General features: G+C 33.0%; 5 protein-coding genes across 5 annotated transcripts; 4 read left to right on the top strand and 1 right to left on the bottom strand.

Moving 5' to 3' along the window:
- The first annotated feature begins 145 nt into the window (after window positions 1-145).
- LOC106132725 (SNAPIN protein homolog) lies at window positions 146-1,432 on the top strand. The gene is made up of 3 exons (XM_013332241.2): window positions 146-514; window positions 798-963; window positions 1,296-1,432. The coding sequence occupies exons 1-3, from the start codon at window positions 357-359 to the stop codon at window positions 1,422-1,424; spliced, it is 453 nt and encodes a 150-aa protein (XP_013187695.1). The 5' UTR covers window positions 146-356; the 3' UTR covers window positions 1,425-1,432.
- LOC132901773 (methyltransferase N6AMT1) lies at window positions 1,426-2,479 on the top strand. The gene has a single exon (XM_060949451.1). It carries the CDS (start codon window positions 1,426-1,428, stop codon window positions 2,044-2,046), a length of 621 nt encoding a protein of 206 aa, XP_060805434.1. The 3' UTR covers window positions 2,047-2,479.
- LOC106132726 (glutathione S-transferase 1-like) lies at window positions 2,233-3,753 on the bottom strand. The gene is made up of 3 exons (XM_060949450.1): window positions 3,125-3,753; window positions 2,686-2,853; window positions 2,233-2,479 (listed from the first exon to the last, which is right to left on the bottom strand). Exons 1-3 carry the CDS (start codon window positions 3,467-3,469, stop codon window positions 2,342-2,344), a joined length of 651 nt encoding a protein of 216 aa, XP_060805433.1. The 5' UTR covers window positions 3,470-3,753; the 3' UTR covers window positions 2,233-2,341.
- Window positions 3,754-4,059: 306 nt separating this feature from the next.
- On the top strand, window positions 4,060-7,614 carry LOC106132601 (zinc finger protein 546). The gene is made up of 5 exons (XM_013332051.2): window positions 4,060-4,737; window positions 5,063-5,433; window positions 5,877-5,994; window positions 6,327-6,484; window positions 7,043-7,614. The coding sequence occupies exons 1-5, from the start codon at window positions 4,624-4,626 to the stop codon at window positions 7,338-7,340; spliced, it is 1,059 nt and encodes a 352-aa protein (XP_013187505.2). The 5' UTR covers window positions 4,060-4,623; the 3' UTR covers window positions 7,341-7,614.
- A 387-nt stretch (window positions 7,615-8,001) lies between these two features.
- LOC106132801 (cyclin-dependent kinases regulatory subunit) lies at window positions 8,002-9,935 on the top strand. The gene is made up of 3 exons (XM_013332334.2): window positions 8,002-8,298; window positions 8,460-8,587; window positions 9,638-9,935. The coding sequence occupies exons 1-3, from the start codon at window positions 8,243-8,245 to the stop codon at window positions 9,691-9,693; spliced, it is 240 nt and encodes a 79-aa protein (XP_013187788.1). The 5' UTR covers window positions 8,002-8,242; the 3' UTR covers window positions 9,694-9,935.
- Window positions 9,936-11,991: the final 2,056 nt, after the last annotated feature.

Raw genomic sequence — 11,991 nt, 5'->3', positions numbered from 1 at the left:
ACCTTATTAATAATATCAATTACTTTAATGTCAGTTAAAAAATTAAATGTCACATGGCAGTAGCTTTTTAATGGATGTGGCTTCCATTTTTCTTATATACTCCTTGGTCATACGTATTGGTTTGTTTTGTCTTGTCAATGTCATATTTCAGTTTCATTCGCCAAAGCACGGATTCTTAGAGGTCTTAGACATTTTCTAATGGGCACGAATTTACCCAGCTACTAGGTTGGCTATTCTCTCTGCAAGAAAATAAATTGGCAAAAGCAAGTGTCAATCTGTGGTGTTATTTGTTATACCTCCTAAGTGACTACTAATTATTTACATAAAAAAAAATATCGAAATGGAATAAACTTTGTATGAAAACTATGGATGACACCGAAAGTACCACAACGTCCGCTGACGAAAACACTGGGAATTTGTGTGATAATCCAACCAGGGATACGCTTGCTGAAGGCCTTCTAGGTTTACTGAAGCCTACGGTTGATCAACTAGACGACAGAGTCCGAGCCACTAGGTAAGTATTATTAATCACACTTTTTGTCCAAATATGTATATTCATGCCACATTTGTTTGCGCCTAAATCTTCCTATTGTTTCACAATTCTTATACGTAACGAGTTTCATGTATAATGCTAACCAGGTAATTCTATTGTTAATTAAAACTGATGTAACTCATCAATTGCAATTTCGCTTTTTTTATAATAAACATTTATAACATTTGAAATAATTAATCACTCCTCCAAATACTCTATCAATTTTCTTTAGCTAATAGAGTTATTGCTTACTTTACTGTTCCAGAATTTCACAGTTAGAATTGAAACAGCAGATAGACTCATTGAATGAAGAGCTATTGAAAGTGCGCGAGGCACTCAACCACCACCCCGACTTGGACCCATATGTGAAAAAGCTAATAGCTTGCAAGCACAAAGTTACAGTAGTCCTTAATGTCTTACAAGCCTCACAGGTGAGTACTTTTTATATAAAAGCTTAACTTAGAGTACATAACACCTTATCTTCCAAAAGGTATATACTACTATATACAGAGCTTAAGTTTGCTAGTAAAGATAGTATTGAAGCCAATTTGTGTATAAAAATAAGCCTTTATTTCGGTTGTGCAACTTTGAATCTGTCTGTCTGTTGTAGAAGGAAGATTTACACATATTAATTTATACTTGTTAATGTGACTATATTTATTTCGTTTTTTTATCCTGATTGTAATCATAATGATATTTGGAAGTGACACATTTACAAATGAAAGACCATGATAATAAAACATTACTATTTATTGTATTACAGGATAGACTTAATGAGATTAGACGTTCTATAAGCAAAGAACAGAGTGTTCGCAAAGCTGTGCTACCAGACGCACCTCAGGAGCCTGTGCAAAGCACCAGTGGTGTCTCAAATCAAGGCAGCATCAACTAACATGGAGACTCCATATCAAAATCATATCGCTAAGGCTGACTTTGACCATGTCTACGAACCAGCTGAAGATAGTTTTCTACTTATTGATGCCTTAGAAAGAGATTTAGATTTTTTAAAAGCAAAAAACCCCACTTTTTGTCTTGAAGTCGGATCAGGCAGCGGAGTTGTAATCACAGCACTAGGAATGGCATTACCCAATGCATTCTGTATAAGCACGGACATTAATTTCAAAGCTTGCGAAATGACTAAAACAACAGCTAAATATAATAAAGTCTTGATGGATAGTGTTAACATGGACCTTGCTGTTTCTTTTGTTAATAACAAGTTTGATGTTATATTGTTCAATCCACCATATGTTGTGACAGAAACCAGTGAGTGTGGGACGTGTGATATAACCGCAAGTTGGGCTGGTGGCGACAAGGGCCGTGAAGTAACCGACAGACTGCTTGACATGATACCAAAGAAACTAGCACAGGACGGTATATTTTACCTGTTATTGATAGAAGAAAACATTCCAAATGAAGTGGTTGAAATCATGGCAAAATTTGGATATAAATCGCAACTGATTGTAAGCAGGAAACTTAGGAATGAACAGCAACTGGTGATGAAGTTTTTCAAGTGAGATTGTTTGTAAAAAAAGTTGATTAATTTATCAATTAAATGTATATTAAGGTTTAATATAAAAGCTATATTTCGTTGTGTGGGTTTTACTACTATTTTATATTAAACCAAACTGGTGATTTATGGAAACAGTGGTGAGCGAATTTGTATCAAAAAACTCAAGATGGTTCCACTAAAAAAACAAAGGTAAAGAAATATTTATATTTTTCAGTTAACAATTGTAAATATTGTGAAAATATATGAATTAAAAAAAACCCTTCACCAAAAAATTTTAAGTAGCTCTGTGTTTGCACAAATCACTGCTTTAAGTTCTTCTTTACTGCATCTCCAAATTGCTTAGCACCTTCTTGGTTTTCATCAAAACCTGGTAATGAAGCACAGTTCTTATACCATCTCTGGATGTTAGGGTAATTGGTTAAATCCCAACCAATAGCCTGAAAAGATAATAATATAAATTTACTTAACATAAATATTGTCTCATTAAAAAATAACGAATTTGTGTAGGTATATCAATAATTTTTTTTTATTTATATTTAAATTTAAGTAATTGCTTTTATTCTTTTTGATTTGATTTGGCAATAAAAGCAGTAGCATTAAAAATTGGATAGCACAGCATAGAAAAATATTACTATACACTTACAAAAAGGTTAGACACAGAGGAGCAGATAGATGTGTCGGCAATGGTTGCATTATCTCCGGCGACCCATTTAGTACTGCTGAGGAACCCATCAAGGAATTTCAAGGTGTTGTTCAGGTCGTCTCTAAGGAATGGTTTAATTTCTGTCTCACCCAGGAAAAGGATGGGGTGCTGAAAATGTTTACAATAATAGAAGGTTAGATATAAAGGAAAGTTGTAAATAAATATTTTATTACAATATTAAAATATTTAAAAAAAAATTAAGAGGTGCGGGTACTTGACATTTTTATGTAAATGGCTTTTTTTTTATGTAATCTTTTTTCTGAAAACTCTATTATATGGTGGGTATGGGTAATTAATTTCATATACAAAAACTAGTCTGCTAGTCACTTCAAAGGAAGTATACGAATGGCTAGAAACTTTAAAAATTATAAAGACTTACACATATAGCTCTGATCTTCACATACAAATTTGAACCATCAAAGTACAGCCTTTGGTTAACAAGGGCCCGACGTTGCAAATCCTTGGGGTACCATTGGTCATCCTTAGCAAACTTATCAGCTAGGTAGCAAGCAATAGCCCTGCTCTCCCAAAGAATAAAGCCATCATCATCCAATGTAGGCACACAATGCTGAGGGTTAATCTTCAAGAAACTTTCTTTTAATTGCTCCTTTTTCATCAAATCCACTTTTTCAACTTCTATTGGAACACCAATAGCTCTGGCAGCTAACAGGGCTCCTCGTGATGGGCCACTTCTGGGCTCGTGGTAAAGTTTGGGAGGCGCCATGGTAAAGATTTGTTTGTGTAAAAATTTTGTTGCCGAGCCGGAGCGAAAGTACAAATTACTCTGTGGGTTACAAAATATGGCACAATAATGAATGTATCATGAAACGGAAACCGGTTCAGTCGGCTTTGCCATTCACAGATATTAATATATATTGGCTCAAGTATGTACGGCTTAAACTTTCTTAAAACTTAGCTGTAACTTGCTTCTAACTTGGACATGACATTAAAATCTTATCCACAGATAATAATATCTTATCCTGCTTGGGTATCTTGTCTTGACATTTGTATTGTTGAAGTGGCATGACAGTTGATAAGATAAAAGTGGTGGTCTTACATAGTATCTAGATAGGTACTTTTAAGGTGCTGCAACACTGGTCCGTTGTACAAACTGCATAAAAAATGCAAAACACGTTTCTAGTTAAATACGGCACATTGTGTCAATGGAAATAACTTAAGGGACGACAATAGAAAATAAAAATAGGGTTGTCAAAACTTTAAAAACTCTCGGATTTGTGTAAAGTTAGCGTTAAGCAGCTTATGAAAATGATGTTCAATTCACCTCGTAATTCCTATATACCCCATTTTACGGTAAAAAGAATAGGACCACTCCATCTTGTTTCTATGGAGGTCGTCAAAAGCGACTAAGGGATAGGCTTATAAACATGGGATTTTTCTTTTGGGCGATGGGCTAGCAACCTGTCACTATTTGCACCTCAATTCTATTATTAAGCCAAACAGCTGAATGTGGCCTATCAGTCTTCAAGACTGTTGGCTCTGTCTACCCCGCAAGGGCTATAAACGTGATTATATTATATATATGTAATCACTACGTTTTAGTCAAGTACATGTCACAGATGTCAATGCCAATAATTGTCATCTCGGTTCGCCGTCGTTATTATTCCAGATATTAGCAAAGAAAATAAAAACAAATAAAAAGACGAGCAATAGTTTAAAAATTAAAAATATTTGTACATTAAACATATTCTCTTAGAATTGATTATTTATCTAGCAGATTTCAAGACCAAACATAGGATGAAAAGTTTACTTAGTGATGTCTATACGAAATAAATTTAAAAAATAATTTTTTTTCGAAAATTTTCTTACTCTGAGAAAAAAGTTCATGTTCGATGGTCGAAATAAACAAGTTTTCGTATAATGGCGAAGAGTCAATGCAGAGTATGCTTAAAAGAAGGTGTGCTAAACAATATTTTCAGCCAACTGGGTTCATCTATCATAGCGAACAATATAATGAACATAGCAAAAATTCAGGTTAGTATAATGTTTATTTTATTTCTTATTTATTTTGTTTGAACATACATACATTTAATATCAATTATTATAGAAAAAAGAATAGGACCACTCCATCTCTTTCCCATGGATGTAGGAAAAGGCGACTAAGGGATAGGCCTATAAACAGGATTCTTTAAGGCGATGGGCTAGCAACCTGTCACTATTTTAATCTCAATTCTATCATAAAGCCAAATAGCTGAACATGGCCTATCAGTCTTTTCAAGTCTGTTGGCTCTGTCTACCCCACAAGGGATATAGACGTGATCATATGTAAGTATGTATTAAATGTTTTGTTTCATTTTAGATACATCCAAATGATGGTTTACCTGATAAAATTTGTGTTAAGTGTGTCAAAGCATTACAAAAGTGTTTGGCATTTATTCAGTTATGTGAAGAATCAGATCAAGCGTTAAGAGCTACAACAACAATAAATAAATGTGAACCTTATGATAATTATGAATTGGAGAGTAATGAAGAGTTATTTGATGATATAAAAGTTACAGATTATGAATTAACTCAAAAATGCAATAAAATTGAGCCTTTTTCAAGTAATGATAAATCTAATGAAATCCTTAACTTTAAATCCTTAAAGGAGGAATTGGTTCCACAAATAATAGAAGAAAAGAAGTCTCGACAACAACAATGTTTTACATGTGGAAAAGTTATGTCTTCACGGTAAGTAGTCTTCATTTGGTCTCGCTGTGGAAACTAGCAACATGTTTTTTATTTTACTCCACTGATACTGACACAACTTGTAAGGTATGTAATTGTTAGTGTAGAGTATCCTGAAATTAGGCATGATTTTATGTAGGTATGTATCTTAAACATTTGTTTGGCTAATGACCATTATCTTATACATACATACATATAATAGCCAACAGTCTTAAAAAGACTGATAGGCCACATTCAGAGCTGTTTGGCTTAATGATAGAATTGAGATTCAAATAGTGACAGGTTGCTAGTCTGTCGTTTAAAAGAAGAATCCCAAATTTATAAGCCTAGTCGCCTTTTACGCCATCCATGGGAAAGAGATGGTGTGGTCCAATTCTTTATTTCTAATGGTGCCGGGAACCACACGGCACATTAGCTTATATCTACCATTATTTTGCTTTTTTCAGGTTTCGTCTCAAAACTCACTTGAGGACTCATACTGGTGAGAAGCCATTTTCCTGTCCACATTGTAATAAAAACTTTTCATTGGCTCAAAATCTTAAAGTTCATTTGCGAGTGCACACGGTAAGATTTCATATTTAGTTATCAGTTACAAGAATAGAGTAATGCATTTAGATGAAATAAAAGACTATATAGGGATTGTAGCAAGTGGAAAGATGTTAACTGTCTATCCAATTGGGAAAAAAGCTTCATAGGATAGATTTTGCCACTTTTTGCTCGTAAACCACTTTGTGTAGAGTTAGAATTAAGAGGAAAAAACTCGTAAATAGCACTTTAACTCTGTTTCAAAAGGAATCTTAAAAACATGAAAATCTTACCTAATATTTTTGATAAGGATTTTTTAAAAGTTGTTGTCTATAGGTATGTACAAAATATATTTTTAATATAACTTTCAGGGCGAGAAGCCATTGAAGTGTTCTACATGCGGCTCTGCGTTCGCGCACTCAGCCGGTCTCGCCGCGCATGTGCGCAAACACACCGGCCAGTTACCGTACCAATGCGTGTTGTGTCCGCGCAGCTTTCGGACTTTTGGACATTTGCAATATCATATAAGGTAATTTACACACATACATAAACCACGCCTCTTTCCCGGAAGGGTAGACAAAGATTCCCTTTTTCTACTAGCCATGATCTTCATGCACTTCTAAAGTGTTATATTGTATTTGCTAAAACAGTCTTTTCGCTCTTAAGATTTCTTTATTATGCATTTTTCACCGTTATCTGGACAAGGTGGACGAAACCAAATAGATAAATATAATTTATTTATTTGATTTGCTACCCACAATTTACAATGTATATATAAAATAAATTTATAAGGATGTGAGTTGCAGCAATACGAAAAGGTTTATTACTCTAAGAATTAATTGTTATAGAGCAATACACTGATTTTCAGTTATGTGATCAACCTGCACACTTGTGTGAGAAAAACGTGCTTTGACGAAACTAAACAAACTACGAAAATAGGATTTGAATCTATGCCTTTCTGAGCATCACGCATTTTAAACGGGCACCTTACGGATTCGACTACAGACGCTCTCCGGAAGAAAACAGTATTGTAATAAAAATATATATATTTTTTGTTTCGTTTTACATTATTTTTTTTCCATTCCAGACACCACACAGGAGAGAAAAACTTCGAGTGCGACACTTGCGGGCGAGCGTTCATAACTCGTAGTGATTTGAAGCAGCACCTTCTGACACATAGTGGGGACAAACCCCACGTGTGCTGTATATGTGGCGTACGGGTCACGAGAGCATCTCACCTCAAAAGACACGTACAAAACGCCCACAAGTCCAAACAGTTTCCCTGCAAAGAGTGTTCAGTGAAATTCAGTCTCAAATCTGAACTTGATAAGCATGTGAAAGAACATTGTCGAAATGTTGAAGAAAATGTTATAATTGGAGTTTAGTTGTGGTAGAAGCTTATACCTATATACTATTTTATCTTTAAAAGATAATTGACAGAAACAACGATATAGAGATTTTATCTCTTTTTATTATATCTTAAAATGATGATTGCATATATGATCAGTAAAATTAATTGCATATTTTGGTTATATTGAGATGTGACCGAATAGACAATAAATTATTTTGACTGCTTTCATTTATTTTAATAAAATATATTGTAAAACATATTGTGTACATGTTTGTGAAAGCTAATAAAGTATTATGTAATTTTAATTACTGGACTGTTTTATTATTTCCTTTACAGTACCGTAATACAAATAATAAATGGGTTAAAAAATTACCAAAAAAAAATTAATACTAAATAAAACTAAATGTTCAATCCCACTAATGATCCCAGTAGTATAGTAAGGACGGAAGGAAATATTCGAACTGCTACTGGGCTATTTATAAAGATAGGTACTTACCTTGTATAAGCATAGCCTTTCTAATTTTTTCCCTCCATATTTTCGGTTACACGCTATATTAAAATTACTTTTAACACTATGTTGAAATTAGTGAATAGCCCCACGGATGATCTTTTCTCGGTTGTTACCGATTGATTTAATTACAGGATATAGCGGTTATATTTCTGACATTGACATTTATTTACTAAAAACTGTCAGATCAGCTTTCCATTCGAATTTTGAAATACGTTAACGTTTGTTTCCATTTTGTTTCACTTCTTTGTCGTAATATTCACAACAAAAAAACGAGTTTTCTTCGTGATTTCTAGAAATTGTGTAAAGATTTGTTGTAAACACGAATAACGGAATATAACTGGGGTTGTGCGACATACTGAAAACTTCAAAGTTTTGTGTGTTTTCGTATATAATTTATTAAAAACCTTGGTGCACACATTTAGGAAATGTCGCGAGACATCTATTATTCCGACAAATATTATGACGAAGAACACGAATATAGGTCTGTAAACTTAGGTCAGAGTGTCTAATTTTTATTACTAACTTCTTTGTGTAATCTTTAAAATGGTAATCTCGTCCTAACCTAACAAAATCATAGCCTTATCTCACAATTTATATCATTTTTTTTATTCTGCAGATGATAACAAATTGTTTATTTTGCAGGCATGTGGTGTTGCCTAAAGAGATGGTCAAATTAGTACCTAAAAACCACTTGATGTCTGAGCAAGAGTGGCGTAGCATTGGGGTTCAGCAGAGCCAAGGATGGGTGCACTACATGACCCACCAACCTGGTAGGTTTCGATTATAATTACATCAACTCTCTCAATCAAATATATATTTAACCCACTCCCAACTTAGAAAATATGAAAATGGGTCTCTTAAAAGCAAATGAAGATTCTGTTTTATATTTGTCAAACCATTTTCTTTATAAACTTACCAACACCTCCAGACTTCTTAAAGCCAAGAGTACTGAGCAGGACATCGGTTTGACGTTATGATATAGGTGCAAAGCCTCTGTATAAAGCAAGTAGCAATAATGTGAAGCTTAAGTCATTTTAAAGTAATGTTAATGGTGTAATTTTGTCTATTTGAGTTTGATCCATTTAGTTTTTATTTTTTGTATTAGGCATCTTATTGGAAACACATTGTTACTACAGTTGTAAAGCGTAACACTGAGCCAGAATATACTGCCTTATTGTTCTTCTTACTTTGTAATGTTTGCCCACAGTTATCAGTTTTACCATCCCAATAGGAATTTGGGAAATCCTCTGTTACTAGTTCACCATAATCCAATTATATTCTTTTGTTTTATGTTGTCATTCAGTCTGTCACTCAGAGCTGTGCAAGAGTTTTTTATTTAAATGTTCTATACATTTTTACCCAACTTGTACTACTTGCACATTAGACCAAGACTAACAGCTTAACGTGGCCTATCAGTCTTTCAATACTGCTGATTCTGTTTACCTCGCAAGGGATATAATCACTATAGAACTGTGTCAGTAACTAACACTATTGAGTGCTAGCTGAATTACTAGATTTACTAACACAGTTCAACACAATTTTTTTACATAAATACAATCACTTAATCCTTTGTGATAGACAGAGCAAAAAGTCTTGTGCAAAGAATGATATGTTATGTTCATGTTAAGATGTACGGCTAAATGATCAAATTGAGATTCAAATAGTGTTTGGTTGCCCCAATCTATCCCAAGTGTATTAGCCTATCTCTTAGTCACTTTTTACGACATACATGTGGTACCCGCCACATTAGAATAGGACAAATCTATCTCTGTCATAGTATAATGTATGTTGTATTGTATCAAAATATTATTTTATTTCAGAACCCCACATTCTTCTGTTCAGGAGAAAGAAGACGACACCACCAGAAAAGAAGTAAATCTTATACGGCGAGGTTGTGAATGGGGTGTGAATGTAGTGTAGTAAGATTATTCTTACAAACAGCTTGTAACATACATGAGATTATATGTGATAATTTAGCCAGCATACTATGAGACCACATAATGTCATATACATATATCAGATTTAGAAAAAATAGGTACTCTATACCTTAACTTTTTGGAGTATAACCGCCATAATTAATATATATCAAACATAAATTAAATGCTTGGTAATTTCTTTCAAACCAAATAATATAAAAAAATTAATTGTAAAAACCAATATATTTAGATGTCAATAAATTTGTTTAGTTGATGTGACAAGCAAAACTTATAATATAAACCTTTGTCTAACTTAATCAAAGTTGACAGAAGAATTATAAAAAATAAATTTTTAACGTTTTAAGTTACAAGCTGTTTGGAAGTGTTGTAATGTTTCATTGTATTAAATTTTAGTTTTAAGTTTTGCTCATGACAAACTATTGTATTGAATTTAGAGAATTGGCAAAGTGAATGATTGATATTTTAAACATATCCTGAATGCTATATTTATATCTGATATTAGTTTTGGCAGTCTTTAACAACTTTCATCAAATTTTCTTAACTTTTTGCCAATAATTATATCTTTTATGAAAAACACACATTAAAAAAACATATATTTGGAATTTATCTACTTAATCCTTCACCAAATTTAATAATTGTATTTAAGTTTGTCCTGGGTGTATGATCGTCATTCCTTAGTTTAAGTTTCTTAGCATGTAATTAGTCATTACCATTAAGATTCATCCACCATATATGTGAGTTAATGTAAGCCATTGTTAAATTAACACGTGGGTAAGGTCCATGTTATATAGTTACATTTAAAGCGATATCATGCATGTTTCATTGTTAAATAATTTGGTTTTATGTGATTATTGTAAATTTTAATTGGAAATCAATGTTCTTGTTCACTGTAAATATACATTCTGGAATTTGCCACTTTAATTATGAAATCGGTATGAAATAAAACTTTCCATACAAACATATAATCATATATCCCATGCAGGGTTATGGAGCTCTTCATCTCATTTTATTTTTTTTACTCAGAAAATTGTGGATTCTATAACTTTTATAAGTGTTGTGTACAAATATCATTCATTTGAATTAGCTTCCAATCAAAACACATTTTAAATTGATGAATTAGAATTAATAATCTGTGGCCTTAACCTATTTACATTGAAATCATTGTGATAAAAATTAATTATACACAGGTTAATATTAATTGGAGTGTTTTTTTAAACCACAGTGCCTTCACATCATCATTCATAAATAAACTATTTTTTTTAATTTTCTCATACTGCTAAATAATGTTTATAATAGCTAATCCTTCAACATTTTGTATGGAGAGAATTTACTAGGCTCTGCTAAAATTAATTTTTCATGAGTCAACATGGCAGGTCAAAATGATAAGTATTTAAAATTACTTATCAATTTCACCATCTTGCTAAACTTGAGTAGAATGATGTCCCAATAAATAATAATGTTTACGTATTGATACCTTATTTGGCAGTTGTGATTCTATTAATTAAAATAGTTTTGACCAAGGGCCAAGGGCGCACGAAGGTACTCCCTTTCCATTTCTTGTTCTTAGACGCCTTCTCAGATGTACTTCAAAATCTTTTTAAACATTTTACTCCATTAAACTCATTCTTCATGATCGAAATTCGATAGTAATATAATTGTATGACCTTTTTTAATATTTTCTAAAGTCGCGGTAATTTTGTGCCATACACTTTGAAATGATTATTATTTACGTACAATACGTGCTTATAAAAATTAATGTGGTTTTGGAAAATATTGTAAATACCATTTATTAAAAAAACTTTATAAACAAAATAACAAAACTGCTGAGTATTGATATCTAACATAGGAACTTATTGCAAGTGGGAAAATGAAGAATGATTATGGAGTAGAATCGGTAGGCCCGAGCACACCTTAACGCAGGTCAAAAACGGCGCAACTTGACATCGTATCAGCACCAAGTTGTAATACGAGAAACTATTCAAAGTTGTCACACTGCGCCACGGCGGCAGAGCAGTTCGAGCGCGGGCCCGCGTTTCAATTTGATGTGACGAGTTCAAAGACTTTCTTGTATTACAACTTGGTGTGGGTCTGATTTCAAACTGCGCTGCTTCTGACACGCTGCGCATTAGTTTGCTCAGGTTTCAAGGGTGTTAATTGTGATCAGTTTTTCAAGTTACAACAAAATTTGCATCATCTGAGAGCATTATTAATTTAAGTTTTTAAAGTTATTTCCATGT

The sequence above is a fragment of the Amyelois transitella genome, chromosome 19 (genome assembly GCF_032362555.1).
Source record: "Amyelois transitella isolate CPQ chromosome 19, ilAmyTran1.1, whole genome shotgun sequence".
Classification (NCBI taxonomy): Eukaryota; Metazoa; Arthropoda; class Insecta; order Lepidoptera; family Pyralidae; genus Amyelois; species Amyelois transitella.
This window is presented reverse-complemented; position numbering and strand designations above follow the sequence as displayed.